This window comes from Pelodiscus sinensis, chromosome 19 (genome assembly GCF_052426305.1).
Source record: "Pelodiscus sinensis isolate ZL-2025 chromosome 19, ASM5242630v1, whole genome shotgun sequence".
Taxonomy (NCBI): domain Eukaryota; kingdom Metazoa; phylum Chordata; order Testudines; family Trionychidae; genus Pelodiscus; species Pelodiscus sinensis.
Window position 1 is genome coordinate 22,106,548 of NC_143070.1, and position 21,242 is coordinate 22,127,789.

The following is a 21,242-nucleotide window of genomic DNA, read 5'->3' on the forward strand; positions in this document are numbered from 1 at the left end:
GCCCGGCGCGTGGCGCACTGGAGGCGCCGGCTCCAGGCACACGACACGCACCGGCGCCTAGTGCGCAGCGCTCGGGCGGCCCCAGTCCCGGGGCACATGCGGGCGTGCGGCGCCGGTGCCGGCCCCAGGCACGTGGCTCCGGCCCCGGGCCCACGGCACAAGGCGCTCAGGCGGCCCCGGCCTTGGGGCACATGCCGGCGCCGGGTGCAAGGGCATCCCCGCCTCTGGTGTGCCCCAGGACGCGTGGCCCCGCCCCCGGGTGCCTGGCGCATGAGTGGCCCCGCCCCCGGGTGCCTGGCGCATGAGTGGCCCCACCCTCGGGCACCCAGCACATGAGTGGCCCCGCCCCTGGGTGCCCGGGAGCCTGTAAAGGTTGGGGACCACTGGTCTAGGGTGAATTATCCAACTGTGTGTTCATTACATTAATGAAGCGGCGAGGAGTCCTGTGGCACCTTATAGACTAACTGAAGTGTAGGAGCATAAATTTTCATGGGCAAAGACCCACTTCGTCAGATGCATCTGATGAAGTGGATCTTTGCCCACGAAAGTTTATGCTCCTACACTTCAGTTAGTCTATAAGGTGTCACAGGACTCCACGCCACTTTTGCAGATTCAGACTAACACGGCTACCCCTCTGATTAATGAAGTGATATACTTCAGTTTCCTTTATATACTGCAGACCAGGTGTGTTTACAGCTACCATTCCAGCATGCTTAAAGGCTCTTCTTTTCCCAAAAGAAAATGAGATGCATTACGCATTGTTACTTATTAAACTTAAATGTATCTAAGGATTTAACAGTAATGTAAAGTCTCTTACAAGTGCATGTTTACCATGCCTTTTATTAGACTATTTATCTTTCAGGCCAGTGTGTCTGGAAATCTTTGCATAGGCCTTAATTTTTCCTGGGGTTTGAGTGAATTGAAAGATAGGATTATCATGCATAATAGCAGACCCCTCTTATCTGTTTTCAGATTTCAGCACTGTGCCTACAAATTTTTCTACCTAGGGTTGACCCCCCCACTTCCCCGATTCTCAGGATTGACACCCTTGCCAATCTCCCCTCTGGAGGATTACAGTATGAGTGTAGCTGCTGCTCAGGTCTATTAATCATCCACAACCCCTTTGTGCTGCCACTTATGGGCAGTTCTCACCCTTCCCCACTAGCCAGACAATCTGCATTCACACAGACACTTTCTGGCTTGTTTCAGATCCAAAGTTATCAACAGCTCAGAGACCCTGCCTTAGAAGGGACACAGTGAACTGCCAGAGTTCTGATTAATTCTTACTTTCAAGTTCTGCTCCCACAACACTCAGTAATCTGAAAAAGAAAACAGTTAATTCTTCGAGTGGCCCCGTGGGTGCTCCACTCCAGGTGTCGGGTCCCGTCCCGGTGCCGCGAATTGGAGAGCTATCAGAGCCGTGGTCTGCCGGACCGCGCATGTGTGGCTGCCTGAGGCGGCGTTTGCACCTTTGAAGTGTTGCGCGTGGTCCAGCTTGCTCAGTTCCTCTCAGCCGCCCTCGGTCGTGGACGAGAGCTCCTGCTTGTCAGTTTCACTTCACAATGGCTTTTTCAAAGAAGCCTTCACAATTGTAAATAGTTCAGATCCTGATTAGTTATTTAGTTCTTGTTGGTTTCTAGTTTAAAAAAAAAAAGAAAGAAAACAGAAGAAGAAAGAAGGAAAGTTTCCCTCAGACTAAAGGGGGAAACGGACTGGATCTCACAGCCAGTTAAGGAGACAAGCGGAGGAGAGACTACTCAATTTCTTCCTCCTCCTTAATTCACTATGCCAGGATCCCCCGTTTTTAAAAAATGCTCCGTCTGCCGGGACCCTATGCCGGTATCGGACGGTCATGATTCTTGTGTGAGGTGCCTGGGTGAGACGCATGTCCCCCAGAAGTGCACTCACTGCAGCGTTAACGGCGAGGGCTCGTAAGGACCGAGACTTGCGCCTCAAACTTATTCTTTATGGCAAGGTGCTGGAGTCTGATGCTGTACCTGCCTCTGGCATAGCAGCTCAGAAATGGCGGACAACGTCTCCTGGGACGACCGTTAGTAAAAAATCTAAGCCATCCCCAGCGCGATCCCTCCCTGCCACCACCAAAGTCAAATGCCCTGACGAATCATCAGGGGTACCTGCCCCAGGGCACCAACGGGCTCCTAGAGCGAGGAGATCACCTGAGCCAGGACTGCACGGGACAGCAGCACCGGCTCCGGCAACAGTGTAGAAGCCGGCATCAGCAGGAGCGCACAAGCCAGCACCGCCAATGGCTGTGCTAGTGGCACCGGCAGGGGCGCCTTTAAACCCCCCGGTGCCGAGCCGGCAAACATCCCAAGCGGCACCGCAGGCATGCTCTGATCTACCGGCACTGGGCATATCCTCAGCACCGCCAACACTGCCTTCATGTGGCTCTCCATCGGCACCGCAGCCAGGTTCAGCCCTGAGCTCTCCACCAGCAGTTGAAATTGACAAGGCTTCTTTGCCTTGTAAAGCTGCAGGGAAAGAAATCTACAGGGCTTTGTCACCATCGCTTACCTTCTCCCCGGGACCGTCTTCTTCTCCACCCAGATACCGACGGCACCGAGACTATAGCTTCTCGCCTTCTTACCAGCTACTTGGAAGACCCTCACGGGGGGACACAGTTTATATAGAATCAAGACGCTCTCTATCGCGTTCTCGCTCCCCCAGGAGGTCACCAAGGCGCAGATCACCGAGACGGTCACCATGTCGAGTCTACTACATCCGCAGTTCAAGATCTTCTAGATATTCTTCGCCAGTGCGGTCAGACCACTGCTATGGCCACTACTGCAGGGATGATTATGACCGCCCCCGCCCTGGCCATGCTATCCTATCCTATAGAGGCTCTTCATGTACTCGTCCATTACCTAGTGCGCACTTACCTGACCATCCACAACAATTGTTTTCTTCGCCTCCATCAGAAAACTTAAGCATCCATCAAGATCATTCAGAACCAGAAGAGGGCCAATTGTCCGATACAAAAGATCCTCAACCACACATTCCCCCAGCCGAATGTTCCTCCTCCTCTCCGGATGACGCAGTGATTCCAGAAGACACCCCTCCCTTGGATTACCTTAAGCAGTTCCAGGATCTGTTCAAGAGAGTCGTGAACACACAGGAGATACAATTAATGGATGTACCAGTAAAGAAACATCGTCTTTTAAAAAATCTACGGCAACAACAACGGGCAAACATCGCCCTCCCTATTGATGAGGCCATTATGGAAGTGGCAGACGAAATATGGCAAACCCCTACATCGGCTCCCCCAACTAGTAAGTGAGTTGATAGAAAATATTTTGTACCTGCTAAAGGACTAGATTTCCTTTTCAACCATCCTCAACCCAATTCCCTTGTTGTTGATGCGGTACAACGTAGAGCTAAAGCTCCCCAATATAAAAATACATTCCAAGACAAGGATAATAAAAAATTAGACGTTTTTGGAAGAAAGGTTTACTCCTCGGCTACGTTATTGTTACGAATCACAAACTATATGGCCCACCTTTCTAATCACAATTTTGATAATTACTCGAAATTTACAGAGCTACTACAATATCTCCCTGATGCCAAGAAACCCTTGCTAAAGGCCATAGTCCAAGAGGGATATATAGCCTGTAATACTACTTTACAGATGGCCATGGATGTGGCCAACACGGCTGCACGGGCCACGGCTACCGGGGTCACAATGAGACGGTCTTCCTGGTTATCATCTGCAGGAGCCCCACGGGAGCTTCAAAATAAAGTTGAAGACCTACCCTTTGATAAGCAAAAGCTCTTCGCTAGTAACACCGACGAGGTTCTCCATTCTGACAAAGACTCCCGTACCACTTTACGTACCTTGGGAATGTACACACCTCCCTATAAGCGTAAGCACTACTATCCTTACCAACGAAGGTACGATTATGCGTTCAATAAGAATCAACCGCGTACCCAAGACGATCAGTGTTTCCGACAGCGTCCTCAACGTAAGAGATCTCAACCGAACCGTTTGTCCAGTCAACCTGCTCAAAAGCAGCAGATTTGACTTTTCTGTCGAGGATGCAAGAACGACTCCCACGTTCAACGTACCACAAAATTCCTTACATCTGTTTCACCATCGCTTAAAACAGTACCATCTTCACTGGTCCAATATCACCACGGACAAGTGGGTACTGGAAGTGGTATGATCTGGTCTCTCCATCCCCTTTCTATCCATTCCCCCTACCACCCCTCCTACTCCGTCCCTTTTCAGGGACCCCTCTCATGAGCATTTGCTGAAGCAAGAAGTTCAGCACCTTCTGAATATCAGCACAATAGAGAGGGTACCAAGTCAGTTTCGGGGGAAAGGATTTTATTCCCGCTACTTCCTTACCCTGAAGAAGACAGGAGGATGGAGACCCATTTTGGACCTACGCAGGTTAAACCGCTATCTCAGGAAACACCGTTTCAAGATGGTGACCCTAAATGCCATCATCCCATCGTTGAACAAGGGGGACTGGTTTGCAGACCTCGACCTGCAAGACGCCTACTTCCACATAGCAATCCACGTGGCACACAGGCGTTTTCTCCGTTTCCAGCTAGGCCGAGAACATTTCCAATACAAAGTACTACCTTTCGGTTTGGCATGCGCACCCAGAGTTTTCACAAAAACCTTAGCGGTAGTGGCTGCCCACTTGCGCAGACTGGGAGTGACAATTTTCCCATACTTGGACGATTGCCTTATAAGAGGCCTAACGTATTCAGAGGCCGAACACATGGTGACAACAGCCTCTCGGGTCTTTCACTCTCTGGGTCTCCTCATAATCATGCAGAAATCCTCGCCAGTGCTGACACAAGATCTGATTTTCATAGGGGCAAGGCTCGACTCGAAAACAGCACGCGCTTACTTACCTGCCGAACGTTTTGCCGCCATTCGAGATCTTGTTCACACATTGACACATGCCCCAACGAGTCCAGTCCTTGACAACTGTTGTCCAAAATGCAAGGTTACTTTTTTGCTGCCTCCAACACTGGCTGGCTACAGTATATACTCCAGTAAGAGACAGCATTCACAAGGTGATGGTGATACCACCACATGTACGACAATCCCTGCAATGGTGGACCAAGCCGACCAATCTTACGGCGGGCATTCCCTTTCACCGTCCACAACCACCGAAGCAAATAACAACGGATGCGTCCCTTACTGGCTGGGGAGCGCATATGGACAACATGACGGTTCTAGGTCACTGGTCTACACAGGAAATGCTCTTACACATCAACATTCTCGAGTTAAGAGCAGTGCGTCACACATGTCACCATTTTCAGTCCCATATAAGGAATACAACCATCAGAATCCTTACAGACATTATTGCCACCAGGTACTACGTGAACAGACAGGGAGGAGCTCGATCCCGATCCCTCTGTATAGAGGCGATGCGCTTGTGGAAATGGTGTATCCGTATCAATACCGTCCTGACAGCCACCTACTTGCCAGGCGTCCAGAATACTGTTGCAGACTCACTCAGCAGGCTGTTTCCCCACGACCACAAATGGGAACTTCGCATGGACATTCTGCATTATATTTTCACCCAATGGGGGTTCCCCTCAATAGACCTGTTTGCTACGGCGGCCAACCCCAAGTGCCCCAATTATTGCTCCAGGGCAGGGATCGGACGTCACTCCTTAGGAGATGCTTTTCTTCGCAATTGGGGAATGTCATTGCTATACGCTTTTCCCCCAATTGTCCTAGTTCCCAAAATCCTGGAAAAGATCATTATGGAAAGGGCTCGAGTAATCCTCATAGCTCCAGCTTGGCCATGGCAGCCTTGGTATTCAATACTCCACCAGATGTCCATCAGGACACCGTACACCCTTCCTCTGCTTCCAAACCTCTTGACTCAAGACAATGGTTCCCTTTGTCTTCCAAAACCCGAGACCTTATACCTCACAGAGTGGATGCTCGCTGGTTTAACCCAGTCGAACGCTCATGTTCACAGAGAGTCAAACAAGTATTAGTACACAGCAGAAAAGAGTCTACTCGAAGGACCTACCTCACCAAGTGGACCAGATTTGAAGCGTGGTGTGGCAGTGATGTCAGGGACGCGCATGTGACAAAAATATCCCAGATACTTGCTTATATTTTGCACCTCCAAGACACGGGTCTTGCAATAGCCTCGCTGTGAGTGCATCTAGCAGCAATTAGTGCTTTTCATCAGGGTCAGGATGGGTTTTCTGTATTTGCTCATCCCATCACAAAGAGGTTCCTAAAAGGACTTACAAACCTCAGCCCACCACGGTGTCCACCACCACCTTCCTGGAATTTAGACTTTGTTCTGGATTCCCTGACACACACACACCCTTTGAACCCTTAGCTACTATACCATTACAGCTTCTGACCACAAAATTGCTTTTTCTGCTTGCCATTACATCAACCCGCAGAGTGAGCGAAATAGCTCGTCAATTGCTCAATTGTCATGTCGTCACCTCCTTACACGATTTTTACTAAGGAGTTGGTGACTTTGAGATCTCATCCAGCGTTTGTTCCAAAAGTTTGTTCGGATTTCCACATAAACGAGCCGGTTGTTCTATCCCAAGCCTCATGCTTCAAGGGAAGACACAGTGCTGCACACGCTGGATGTGAGGAGCGCATTAGCTTTTTATATCGAAAGAACCCGACACTTTAGAAAATGGACCATCTAATAGTGTCGTTAGCGGATAGAACCAAGGGACAACCCATCACATCCCAACGAATTGCAAGATTAATAGTGTTGTGTATTACAACCTGCTACTCCATACGTAACAAACCTCTTGTATGCTCTCCTAAGGCCCATTCTACAAGAGCAGTAGCCACGACTACAGCTTTTCTTAGAGGTGTTCCGTTCCGAGACATTTGTCAAGCAGCAGCATGGTCCTCTCATTCTACCTTTATGAAGCATTATGCTGTAGTAAACCAATTTGCTGCTGATTCCTCTGTGGCTACGCCAGTTCTTTCGCATATTCAAAAACATTAATTCCGGAGCGCTCAAGTGTTCGAGTACTGCTCCGAAGTCACCTGGAGTGGAGCACCCACGGGGCCACTCAAAGAAGAAGAAGAAGAAGTTACTCACCCTGTGAGGTAACGATTGTTCTTCGAGATGTGCCCCGTGGGTGCTCCACGACCCGCCCTTCCTCCCCACTCCAGAATTTTTCACTCTTTTCTTTTCAGGGAGCGGCTGAGAGGAATTGAGCAAGCCGGACCGCGCGCAACACTTCAAAGGCGTGAACACCACCTCTGGCAGCCACGCATGCGCAGTCCGGCGGACCATGGCTCTGATAGCTCTCCAATTCGTGGCGCTGGGACAGGACCCGACACCTGGAGTGGAGCACCCACGGGGCACATCTCGAAGAACAATCGTTACCTCACAGGGTGAGTAACTTCTTCTTGTGGCTTTTTTTGGAGCCCTAATAAGATGTTAAGTAGCATGCTTGTTTGCATTTCTTTTAAAATGAAAGAGAGAAGAGGGGTGGGAAACAAGGAGCAGAGGGAATGAAACTATCAAAGGGAAAAACAAGTAGGCAGAGCTGGTGCCTATAAGCACCTGAAGGTTGGATAGTTAAAAGGAAGTAGATAAGGATCAAAGGCAACGAACACAAGTGTCTTGTCAGTTTTTCAACTTAAAATGAAATGGCATTATTAAAAATAAAACAAAAAACTAATTTATCCTAAGCCTAAAAAACAGAACTTTACAAATCATGATTTACAAATTGTGTTTGTTTAAATTTTAAAACCCTTATATATTTACACAACATTTGTGTGTGTGTGTGTGTGTGTGTGTATGCATAAACACGCACACATGCGTGCACACACCATATTCACACACAAATTACTTCAGAGGGGTTTGTTAGCCTGCAACGGGAAAAACTTAAAAAAAAACAGTCTAGTGGCACCCATGAAAGCTCATGATACCATCCACATGTTTTGTTAGTCTTTAATCTGACGCTAGACTATTCGTTGTTTTTTAAGTTTTTTTCACATGCCTGATTATTTACAGACATTTCTTTGAAAAGGGCCCATTTTTCCATCAGAATGGCTGCAAAGAAACCTAGAATTCTTTTCCTATAACAATTTCCCTCAACATTTAAACAACATTTAGTTGTTCACACAGCTCACACAGACACTCTGCAGAGTTAACATCTCTCTCACTCACTCTTTTTCCTTTAATTACTTGCTTTATCTCCCAAAATAACACTCACAAATAGCTTACACTTGGTGGCTCAAACCAAGTTACCGCCATTCACAGGGATGTGAATTCCCTATATACTTTTTTCCTTACTCCTCTGACTATACCATCCCCCTGCCTGTTTTTACAGTTCATCTGTTGCATGCCAGCTTGTCTGGGCCTGATCCTTTTTTCTCTTACATGGGCACAGGCTTTGTTTCACTAATGATTTAGCAAGCCCTCACATTTCCTGGTCCTTTTCTTACAAATTTTCAAATGCCCTATGTTTGAGTACTTATTTTTGAAGAGGAAAATGAATTGTTCTTTAAGGCATTTGCTTGACCCTTCAGGGCTAGGTTCTTAAACTTAAGGCAGTTAAAAATTGTCCATACAGTTCTTAGCCAAGCTGACTGCCAGCACACTTTGATGGTTAACTGCTCTTCAGCAATTTGCTGAAGAGTTTCTACTTTAATTAAAAGTTTAGTAACTTCCTCCCAGACAGACCCTCACACAGAGCCTGGATCAGAAAAGCTGCCGCCTTCTTCTCTTGGGAAGTTTTGAACATGAGAGGATTCTACCTGTCCCTGAATGGCCCGCCAATCCTGATATTCCCCAGATGGACACTCATAAGGTCCCCACTATTTACCCATCAATTTGATAATAAAACACCTTTCAGTTGTTGCAGTAAATTGCCTGTCAGATTTACCCATATGATCCATTGAAACATGTTAATGAGGCATAAATCTCCCTTGAAATCCTGTTCATGATTCCAGATGTTAGAAAAGAAAAAGGAGACTCAGTAGTGGACGGAGTAAATAGACCTCTTTAGTGCAGGTGCTCATTCCCATCATACTCCCAACCCCCCATTCTGAGTGAACAAGTATTTGGCATGAGTTACATTCCTTTATCTATTTTAGTATGTTAATTCACATGTCTATCACTACTCTCCCTAAATCCTTATTCAGTAATGTTAACTCCCATATAATGAATATTAAAAGGCAGGGAATAAATATTATTATATCTGCCCTTGTTTACTGGATTTTCTGTTAGATGAGCATGTTTCTACATTATGGACTTCCCAAACCAGCAGGTTACAGAGATTGCAAAGGATATGACCCTGAAAGTAGTTTTATAACGCATGTGAAAATAAGCAAAAGACAAAACAAAGAAGACACTGTTCAGTGCAAATATCTTTTAGGGTGCAAGAATGAACGGAAAGAGCATCTTTATACATCAGAAATCATAATTCCCCCTCTGGCCAGACCTTTATCTATCTTTCCAGTGTGCAAGGATGAAGGGGGAAAAAACATATTCAAAGGAGAATGTCTGCTCTTGCTAGACCCCTTTCACTGTTGTATTGCCTTCCCAGAACCTATTAATTCTTACATATCCCAACAGTATTCATCACCATGCTCCATTTTGAGGAATAGGGGAGTCAGACACCTAACGGATATGTTAATTCATCCTCATCTCCCCAGCTTTCAGGGCCCAGAACCAGGAGACTGTTCTATTCATTATTTCTCCTTCACACATCGTTCACCTGCCTTCTTGGGACTAGTTACATCCATAGGAAAGTCTCTAGATTTCACAGGCTTGGAAATAGGCAGGAGTTAATCATAGATCTGTGTGCATGTCAGCAAGTCCTCCAGAGCCCACAGATAATTAAAACTCCTAGTGAGGGCATGTCAGCACTCTGTCACCAAGGGGGGGAGGGAGTCAATGGACCCTGCACCTCCACCCGCAACCAGATGTGACTCTCAGGTGGCAGGTAGAACAGAAAGTTCATTAGTTTATAGGGATACAGACTGGGGATGTAAGTGAGTAGTCAGCTACCTGATAAGCCTAGGTCCACATTTCAGAGGCAGTGGAGGGCAGATAGAGCAGGAGCCAGTGCTATCAGAGGCTGCAGTGCAGGTGGGGGTGGGGGCAGAGGAAGCTGTTGCAAAGCAGCTGCTGCCCGCAGTGGACCCATCCATGGAGGGTCCCAGCCCAGCTCTTACTGTATTTAAACTGCAGAGCCGCAGCGGGGGTAGCTTTAAGACCGGCACAACCCAGGACTGAGCACTTCTTCCCTTATTGACTGATCGTATAGTCGATGAAAATTCTGTTGACTACATGATTAGTTAAATACCCGCTTAACATCCTTAGAACTGACTTGTTGGCCCAGGAACCAGGAGCAGTCAGTACAATTCATTTTGGGGAGAAGGGACTCCAGAGCCAAAGGCCACGATCCCCTCCATCTCTGCCCCTAAACAAGTAAGACTCACTTCTGTTCTCCTCAGTTTGTCCGTTGGTGCAGCCAGACCCATCTTTAGTCCAACTTCCTGGGCAAAAGGTGTCACCAGGTCACACGCCTGTCAAGCTCAAATTACCATGAGTCTGGGCCATTGTGAATGTGCTGGCCTGGGCATCTCCTACAGTGAGTCACCCCCATGTTCTCATCTCCATCTAGGTAGTGGTACAATGCCCAGGGAAACTGACACACACACACACACACGGTTACTACAGGCTGTAGAAATCGCATGCAATGTAATAGAGTGAATACAACCCCAACTTTGTCACATCCCTCACCCCATTCTGCCCCAGAACTTTGCTGCTCTCAGATGTCTGAGTTACCACAGTCCCATGTAGGATCAGATTGTGCTCAGGGAATGTTCCACATGACACATACTCTGCCAGGACTCCATGTGCCTTCACTTTGCCTGATTTCACCCCCGTGCAGGATTCTCCATTCCTAAACCTGACCTGATCACCCAACTGGACCAAGGGGAAGAGCTGTGGGTCCCAGATCTCCAGCCCCCCAAAGAAATGGAGAACCTGAGAGGCAACCACACAGGTGAGGATTCAAGGAAACTGACACAGAAACCTTCTGGTGAGTGCAGGAAAAAGCTGGGACTCCCAAAATGAGCAGTGAGTGAGAGCTCTCACTTCTCCCCATGTCTCCCAGGAAGGGCTGTAGGTATCAACCTTGCACATACCTGCCACAACTCCCTATCCTGTTGGCTGTCAGGAGTTTCCTCCATACATTCCCTTCCTTGGGAGTGTTTAGGTGGGGTCTGGAGGCAGAATCTAATGTCTCAGGCTATGTCGACAAAGTTTTTTCAGTAAAACGGCTGTTTTTCAAAAAAAACTTCACTTACGTCCACACTGCAATCATGTTCTTTCCAAAAAAATTTGAAAGAACAGAGGGGTTTTCCCAATATTGGTAAACTTCTTTCTATGAGGAAGAAGTCTTTTTCCGAAAGAGCTGTTTTAGAAAACGGTATGTGTGGATGAGGAAGAAGTGTTTCTTTTGAAAGAAGAATAGGAAAAAGTATAGGTGTCTTGGTGGCCACTTCATCCATAGTAATTACAGCTTTTAAATGCAAGATAGCCTCCGTTCAGTGTGGAAGATATCTTTCAAAAAAGCAGATTGCTTTTTCAATGTGCTCTGGCAGTGTGGACGCTATCTTTCAGAAGTTTTTTCAGAAGATCCCTTCCAGAACAGCTTCATCTGAAAGAAGCCTGCAGTCTAGATGTAGCCTTAGTCTGTTTTTGCCATTCCCCTGTGGGTCCGTTCTTCTCAGCACAGACAATGACTCTTGCCTGGATTCTGTCTCCCAGCAGGTGATAGGACAGTGAGGGAGAACAATGAGGAGAATCAACAGCAGGAAAGTCCTGGACTGGTAGAATCTCAGGAAACATTTGTGGAAGGATCTGAAGGGGATTTTCCCCAGTGTATAAATCAGGGGAAAGCCTGGGGAAATCGACACAGGGCAGAGAGGCACCTGAAGAACAATCCAAGCAGGACAGTGAAGGAATCCATTGAATGTGGGGGAAGATCCAAGGAAACAGCAGCCCAGCAGACAAATTGCAAGGTAAAAAAACCCTGTGAATGCTCAGACTGTGGGAAAAGATTCAGTGAGTGTAGGAAAATCTTCACTTTGAGATCACACCTTAGTAGACATCAGCATACCCACACTGGAGAGAGGCCATATAGATGCTTGGAATGTGGGAGAAGCTTCATTAAGAGGTCACATCTCAGTGTACATCAGAGAATTCACACTGGAGAGAGACCATATAAATGCCATGAGTGTGGGAAAAGTTTCATTGAGCGATCAGCCCTCATTAGATATGTCAGAACCCACACAGGAGAGAGACCTTATAGGTGCCTTGAGTGTGGGAAAAGCTTCATTCAGAGTTCACACCTTATTCTCCACCAGAGAATGCATACAGGAGAGACCATATAAATGCCATGAATGTGAGAGAGATTTCACTGAGCGATCAGCCCTTATTGTCCATGAGAGAATCCACACAGGAGAAAGACCGTATAAATGCCATGAATGTGGCAAAGTTTTCACTGAACAATCAGCCCTTGCTGTCCATGAGCGAATCCACACGGGTGAGAGACCATATAAATGCCACGAGTATGGGAAAGGATTCACTGCACGCCCAGCCCTTGTTGTCCATGAGAGAATTCATACGGGAGAAAGACCATATAAATGCCATGAATGTGGGAAAGATTTCACAATACGATCAGCCCTTACTGTCCATGAGAGAACTCACACAGGAGAGAGACCATATGAATGCCGTGAATGTGGGAAAGATTTCACTATGCAATCAGCCCTCATTAGACATGAGAGAACCCACACAGGAGAGAGACCATATAAGTGCTTCGACCGTGGGAAAAGTTTGTCAGACTGCATACCTTATTAGCCATCAGAGAGTGCATACAGGAGAGAGACCTTGTAAATGCCATGAGTGTGGGAACGATTTCATTCGTCAATCAGCTCTTGCTGTCCATGAGAGAATCCACACAGGAGAGAGACCATATAAATGCCTTGACTGTGGGAAAAGCTTTGGGCACACCTCTCGCCTTACTAGACATCAGAGAATCCACACAAGTCCTGCTTTAGAAAATCCCCCAGGGAAGAAACCTCTCAGATTTCAGGAGCTGGTGTGTAAAACACTTTAATTAGAGCTTCGGCACCAGAGACTGCTCTACACCAAAGGGAAATTCTTTCTGTGTGCTACCTAATTCCCACAAACAGATGAGTGGCATTTGGCTCCCAGGGATCCAGCTGTCCAGCACTGGGGTGAGGAGATGCATCACCCAACAATCAACTGGTCAGTAACCCTCTGGCTCTGGCTTGTTTGAGCAAACCCTAGGTGTGGGAGGAACACCAATCAGCCCTCCTGCAAACTGCAGCCCTGTCTGATGGGCCACAGGGGGCAGAAGAAAGAGACACAATCTCCTCCAGATGCTCCCTGGGCCTGCCTCAAGTTCTCCCTCTCCTTTTCTGTTCTAGCTAGGATCCCTCAGCGATGGGCATTATTAGAAGGACACTTTCCATCTGGATCCCTGTCCCCACCCCCCATCTTTCATCTCCCCTTGGCAGGCCTCCCATACTGCCCTAGAACTGTTTCCTGGAAGGGGCCTGTGCAGAAATGCTGCAAAATCCTCCCCTCCCCAAATCCCACAGGGATACTGGAATTCCTCCGCTCCCCCTCTCCCCCCTCCCCTGTTAAGCAGAGTCATTGCTAGTGATTAGCTCATTCCCAGACACTCCTATGACCCCAGGCCATGCTGAAAAGCATTTAGTTTTTGTCCATTTCCTGCCTGATGGGCCAGAACTCACTAGGTCAGGGGTCAGCAACCTTTCCAAAGTTGTTTTCCAAGATTTAACCCATCTTCCCTGGGCCATGCTGTTGTCCCAGGAAATGGGAGGTACTTTCTCTACCACATGCTCTGCTTGGTGTCCTGCCCTGGGCTCCACACTGGCTTTTCCTGGGGGGAGTGGAGGAGCACCACGCACGCACTTCCCTGCAAGCTGGATCAAGAGTGCAGCCTCAGGACTTTCCAGGCCAGCCTGAGTTGCCAGATTTGGTCCTTCAATGCATACATACATGCACCTCTCATTCTTGCCCCCTCTCCACTTGCTGCAATTGGCTCCTATCCTGGGGGCTGTGACGGAGCCAGGAATGTGCTGTGAAGTCGACGCCCCAAGTGGAGAAAGAGAAGGGGCCAAACTGCCTTAAGGGTCAGTTCAGCTTCCTTACATCATTTCCGATTCTGCAAGCAGATATAATGCACATTTAACGCTGTGCATTTTGCAGTGGCAGCACACAAACATCCCTAGTCTCTTTCTTCACAGCCATCCCCAAGCTCAGTGTCGATGGGGCATGTGCAACAAATGGGCTCCTCCTCGCTCCACTCCTGTAGGAAACCAACTCTGGCTCCAATTTTGTGGGGGGAGTAATGCTGGATTGCAAACACAGGCTCCCTTTTGTAGGTGTGGAGGGTGTGGGGGCCCATTTATTGTTTGGCACTGAAAATCATCTTGCGTGCCACTTATAGCATGTGTGCTGGATGTTGCCAACCCTTGCACTAGATGCTAAAACACTGAACATAAGAACGGCCGTACTAGGTCAGACCAAAGATCCATCTAGCCCAGTATCCTGTCTGCCGACAGTGGCCAGCACCAGGTGCCCCAGAGAGGGTGGACCGAAGACAATGATCAAGTGATTTGTCTCCTGCCATCCCTCTCCAGCCTCTGTCAAACAGGCCAGGGACACCAATTCTATCCCCTGGCTAATAGCCTTTTATGGACCTAACCTCCAGGAAATTATCTAGCTTCTCTTTAAACTCTGTTATAGTCCTAGCCTTCACAGCCTCCTCTGGCAAGGAGTTCCAAAGGTTGACTACACGCTGTGTGAAGAAGAACTTTCTTATATTAGTTTTAAACCTGCTACCCGTTAATTTCATTTGGTGTCCTCTAGTTCTTCTATTATGGGAACTAATAAATAACTTTTCTTTTTCTGCCCTCTCCACACCACTCATGATTTTATATACCTCTATCATATCCCCCCATCTCCTCTTTTTCTAAACTGAAAAGTCCCAGTCGCTTTAACCTCTCCTCGTATGGGACCCGTTCCAAATCCTTAATCATTTTAGTTGCCCTTTTCTGAACCCTTTCCAAGGCCAAAATATCTTTTTTGAGGTGAGGAGACCACATCTGTACACAGTATTCAAGATGTGGGTCTACCATAGTTTTATACAGTAAGATATTCTGTCTTATTTTCTATCCCTTGCTTAATAATTCCTAGCATCCTATTTGCCTTTTTGACCGCCGCTGCACACTGTGTGGAAGTTTTCAGAGAACTGTCCATGATAACTCCAAGATCTCTTTCCTGAGTTATCATAGCCAGATTAGCCCCCATCATACTGTACGTATAGTTGGGGTTATTTTTCCCGATGTGCATTACTTTACACTTATCCACATTACATTTCATTTGCCATTTTGTTGCCCAATCACTCAATTTGGTGAGATCTTTTTGGAGTCCCTCACAGTCTGCTTCTCTCTTGACTATCCTAAACTGTTCGGTATGATCCGCAAACTTTACCATCTCATTGCTTACCCCTTTCTCCAGATCATTTATGAATAAGTTGAAAAGGATTGGTCCCAGGACTGACCCTTGGGGGACACCACTAGTTACCCCTCTCCATTCTGAAAATTTACCATTTATTCCTACCCTTTTGTTTCCTGTCTTTTAACCAGTTCTCAATCCAAGAAAGGACCTTCCCTCTTATCCCGTGGCCATGTAATTTACACAAGAGCCTTTGGTGAGGGACCTTGTCAAAGGCTTTCTGAAAATCTAAGTATACTATATCTACTGGATCCCCCTTGTCTGCATGTTTGTTAACCCCTTCAAAGAACTTTAATAGATTAGTAAGACATGATTTCCCTTTACAGAAACCATGTTGACTTTTGTCCAACAAATTATGTTCTTCTATATGCCTCACAATTTTATTCTTTACTATTGTTTCAGCTAATTTGCCCGGTACTGAAGTTAGACTTACCAGTCTGTAATTGCCAGGATCGCCTCTAGAGCCCTTTTCTAAATATTGGTGTCACATTGGCTACCTTCCAGTCATTAGGTACGGAAGCCGATTTAAAGGATAGGTTACAAACCACAGATAATAGTTCAGCAATTTCCCATTTGAGTTCTTTTAGAACCCTTGGATGAATGCCATCCGGTCCCGGAGATTTGTTAACATTAAGTTTTTCTATTTGTTCCAAAACCTCCTCTAATGACACTGGGGACAGTGAAACGTGGTGTTTTCTCTCCATTGCCATTGGAAGGGGACAGGTGAGTCTGAGGCTTCCCTCCTTCCCCCATCCTTCACCCTAGACACAGGAACCTCTGTCTCAGCCATGTAGAGTTTTATTTTCTTCCTGTTCTACTGCTGCACATTCCCAAGGGTCACTGACCACAGCAGCCTGGGTTCTCCATGTTTAAGAATCCCAGAGTGATTTCTGTGTCATAAGTCAGGCTCCTGGGGGCTGCAGGAGAGTGTCACGGGCATGAGTAGGGAAACACCAATGACTCTCCCAGCACAGTGTGACTGGTCCTATCTCTCAGCCCTGGTTCCATTTCTGCGTGCAGTTTTTTCTGGGCTACTCTAACTCATTTGTTCATGGGAACTTGAGGGCTTTTTTTTTTTGTTTTAGTATGATGACATATAGAACTTTTGTAACTAATACAGTCAAGTAATGAAAAATAAAGCAGGTTTAGCCACTTGATAAAAAAAATGGGTAAATTTTATTTATTTTCATGATTCTGAGGCTTAAAAGATTCCCTGATGTTTCACTCTATGGGTGTGAAAGTGATTAACTGCCCACCCTGTATTGTGGGTTTTCTCTCCTTGTGAAGACCATTGGGTATGCTGACCATCCATCCTGGAAAATCCGCGAAAGTCACAGTTTACCTGCTTACAGCCCCATGGGTTGGTTTTTGTTCAGTTCCCTGTTGTACCTCGGTGTTTTCGTACCTCGGTACCTTCGGTGGTCTGGACTGTCAGTGTCAACGTCATCTGGTCAGGGTCGTCCTGGCGTGCTCCTGACAGGACCTCTACTCCGTCTGTGATAAACTTTTGGCTGCTTGCGTAACAATCAGTACTCCCTTTATCTAGAGAGTTAGACCCCGTGCACTTGGGTCAACACGGGAGATCTCCGAGAGGCCCCGGAAACGACAGATGTAGGCAAGGTTTGAAATCAATCGAGCAGGTTTGTTGTCAAATGCGAAGCTCTACCAGTTGGTAACAGAGATCAGTACAATATTATACCACTGGGCACTATGGCCCACGTTGACAAGGTACCAACATCAGGCAGGCCTATTGCCATATAACAAATATTAACAGCAGTTAGTCAAAGTTAAGCTAGTGTGCGTTCAGGCGCCTACTGCGCCTTTCCCCCCCCCCCCCCCCCCGTCAAGGTCGGCCGGAGAGCACCTTTTGTGGTGTCCTTTTATAGACAGATACAAACAACTTACATCATTTCTTTATGTACGGGCTACCACCCTCTGTTGCTTAGATACCACCCATCACCTACGGAAGGGGGGCTTACTTACTGTCCTTCATGCTGTCAATGCTGACCTGGTCCTGAACCTAGGTCAGTATGTGCATTCGTGTTTAGGGAGTTTTTGTACCAGGACATTCCTTAAGATGTTCTGTTACTCCCTTTCGGCTTACAGTCCTAACTTACACAATTACACAGTTATGAGTATTGAGTTACTGAACCAAAGTCTTGCTCACTAGATTGCAGGCCTGTTGCTGTTTTCATGTTACAGGCTTTAGGCCAGCTGACTCCATGTTACTGACCCTCAACTTACTACATTCCCCCACTTTTTGTCCTTTTATGGGGAGGATATTTACCCATCGTCCCGGAAAAGCATAATACATGAACTGAAGGTGACGCAGTGGGCGAAACAATGTTATGCAGACACCTTTGTTGTACCGTTCACAAACTAATTCCCCATCTATCCCTTAGGGTACGTCAAGACTACATGCCTCTGTCGCAGAGGCATGTAGATTAGGCTACCAGACATAGTAAAATGAAGCGGCGATTTAAATAATCCCCTCAGTATGCCTCAATAGTGGTACAACAAACAACAATTGGTTTTACATAATAGCCAGGTTTAAATTAACTAACAATGATTTTTAGCTGATTGCCAACTTAATTGTCCATATATGGGACATTGACGTGAACAGTCTTTTGTTTATAAAGTACTTCATTTTTCTTTTCTTTATGCTTAGGCATTTCTTCACTGTGTGCTGGTAGTGTTTTTGTGCTGTGATATCATATGGTTTTTTTTTATCTGTAAGATAAAACCTTAAAAATCTTCAGTTAGTTGACATAATAAAAGTTTTTGCTTTATATCTGTCTTGTTTTTAGTAACCCAAATTTAATAAACAGGTTAGTTAAGTTTGTTTATAATAGGGACCAAGTCTTTTATAATACAACTAAACTTTTGCAATTGTTGTATAGGTATCTATTTTCACTTGAGGTTTATTACCAATTTTGTCTTCCAAACGTAATGCTTAATTGCTAAAATAGATACTCTCAGTGTTCCATGAGATGGTGTATTGCTTGTCCCTCAAAGTGTTTAGCAATTTTACCAAGTTTTTAGAGTTAATTTCCTTGTGATACCAATTCCACTTTTGTTAACTGTTTAAAGGCACAAAAGTTAACAACCACTATTTCCTGTTAACATGCTATAAAAGAAAACAGAATTTATATCAAAATGAAGTTTTAAAACACATGCATGTAGATGCTTTGAAAATATTAAACATTCATAATGGTTTGTTGTGTTAGGAGTTCAAGGTGGAAACCTGTTGAAAAAGTTTGGTTAGCTTTATGCGTTATTGCTATACCATTCTTATAACTGCATTTAAAAGTAAAAACAAGGTTATAAAATCCATACCAAAATTGACATTTTGTTAATGTTATCTGAACCTTAATATTGGACCTTTAATGTTAAGAGTCTGGTCTCCTTTACATTTCCTTTGAATTAAAAAAAAATAAATAAAAAAATTTGATTAATAAAAGAAAAAAATTGTTTGCAATTGCATTTTTTGTTGAGGCATGAAATATATGTACATATATTGTACCTGAAATCTTTCTGAACTTTGAAAAAAATAGTATTCATAAAATGATTATAAAATAGTGTGGTATCACATTTAAAAAAAAGTATAAAAATTGACTTTTGTTGCAACACAATAAAAATAATAATAATAAAAAAGTCAGGTGACATACAACATACAACAAAAACAACATACATGACACATAGGACAACTTACAATTTAAAACAAATAGCGCCAACATTACATTTATAACTATACAAAATTTTAAAAAAATGGAGTCAGCAGGCCTAAGGCCTGTAACATGGAAACAGCTACAGGCCCGCAATCTAGGGAGCAAGACTTTGGTTCAGTAACTCAGGGTATGTCTACACTTACAGCACTAATTCGAACTAACTTAATTCGCCCCCAGTCCTCCCCATCGGGGGCTAATGCCCCATTCCTCCCTCACCTCCTTCCACTTACCCCTCCCTAGCCTCCCTTCCTGACGTACAAAATAAAGGACACGTGTGTTCAAAAATAGAAACTCTCTTTATTGAACAAAACTCGGGGAGACTGCGAAAAGGAGGTGCGAGAGGGGAAGAGAGAGGGTGGGAGAGGGGAGGGCAACTAAAATGATCAGGGGTTGGGAACAGGTCCCATATGAAGAGAGGCTAAAGAGACTGGGACTTTTCAGCTTAGAAAAGAGAAGACTGAGTGGGGATATGATAGAGGTCTATAAAAGCATGAGTGGGGTGGAGAGGGTGCATAAAGAAAAGTTCTTCATTAGTTACCATAATAGAAGGACTAGAGGACACCAAATGAAATGAATGGGTAGCAGGCTTCAAACTAATAAAAGAAAGTAGTTCTTCACAAAGCAAATAGTCAACCTGTGGAACTCCTTGCTGCAGGAGGCTGTGAAGGTGTGACGGGGCAAGCGCCGCAGCTGCGCTTCCCCGCTGTGATGGGGCAGGCACCGCTTCTGCGCTTCCCCGCACGGAGCCCGGAACTGGGGGGGAGTGAAGCAGGGGCCATCCCCACGGCGCCGTACACGGGGCCGGGGGCTGGGACAGGGCTTGGCCCGCCGGGAGAGCGGGGGAGATCCAGCTGAGCGAGGCTCGGGGGGGCCGAGCCGAAGAGGGGAAGCCCGGCGGGGCCAGGACATTCGGGCGCGACCAGAGGACGTCACTGGACACGTCAGGGAGGTGGGGCTAAAGGACGTGGACGTCGGGGGCGGGGCCCCTTACGACCCGAGCGAGGAATCCAAAAGGACGGGATCCTCAGCCGGAGGAGGAGGGACGGGGCGACGGACAACCCCGCACCGGGACAGGAGGACTCCGAGGGACTTCAAGGCGCGAACCCTCGGCAGGGACCGAGACTGGGGGTAAGCTTATTCCCCAGCTGGGGAAACCCTCGGGGCTGAGCCGGGAAGAAGTGACCCAGGGCGGGGCCGTGGTCCCCGCGAGTGGAGGGTTTGGGGGAAACTCGTCCCCCTCCACTATCCAGGGACTACCGTCCCTGCCTTAGGGCCCTGGGTCGGGGCTCGGAGTGTGGGAGGGCCCGAGCCCCCTTCCCGGCCCCCTCAGGCCTGTCGGAACGCGCGCCGACAGCATATACGGCCGGGGCCACTAGCAGGCGGTCGAGCGTGAAACTTAGGGAGCACCCCGAACTTGGGGTGGCTGCCCGAGACTGGGGAACACTTGGTGACAGAAGGCTACAACTATAACAGAGTTTAAAGAGAAGTGAGATAAATTCATGGAGGTTGGGTCCATGGAGTGATATTAGCCAGGGGGTAGAAACGGTGTCCCTGGCCTTTGTGGAAGGCTGGAGATGGATGGCACGAGACAAATGGCTTGGTCATTGTCTTCGGTCCATCCCCTCTGGGATAGCTGGTGTTGGCTGCTGTCGGACCTTTGGTCTGACCAAGAACGGCCGTTCTTATGTTCTAAGCTCAGGGTCGGGGGTCTCACTGGACCACCTTGATTTTCATGCAAACCTGCTCCTGAGTTTGCATGTGGCCTTTGGTGGCCAGGCTGGCAGTTATCCTGCTCTAGACAGCCACTTTCCTGTGCCTAGTGCGGAGGTCGTGGATGTTAGGGGCCTCCCCCCAAACCTGGATGAGGTCCACGATCTCCACAGCCCCGGGCAGGCTCCTGGGAGCCACCAGCCTGGTCCCAGGAAGAGGCGGAGGG

The 21,242-nt window shown here is 46.9% G+C and overlaps 2 protein-coding genes across 2 annotated transcripts in view; both read left to right on the top strand.

Moving 5' to 3' along the window:
* Window positions 1–19,370, top strand: part of LOC106732199 (uncharacterized) — a 69,888-nt gene extending 50,518 nt beyond the window's left edge. The window contains 3 exon segments of the mRNA XM_089771522.1: window positions 10,894–11,007; window positions 11,775–12,390; window positions 12,392–19,370. Of these exon segments, the coding sequence (XP_089627648.1) occupies window positions 10,894–11,007; window positions 11,775–12,390; window positions 12,392–12,866 (1,205 nt within the window). The 3' untranslated portion in view covers window positions 12,867–19,370.
* Window positions 613–7,060, top strand: LOC149522263 (uncharacterized). Its single transcript, XM_089771037.1, is given in 1 exon segment — window positions 613–7,060. A coding segment is annotated over 1 exon segment (1,773 nt). The 5' UTR covers window positions 613–2,266; the 3' UTR covers window positions 4,040–7,060.
* Window positions 19,371–21,242: the final 1,872 nt, after the last annotated feature.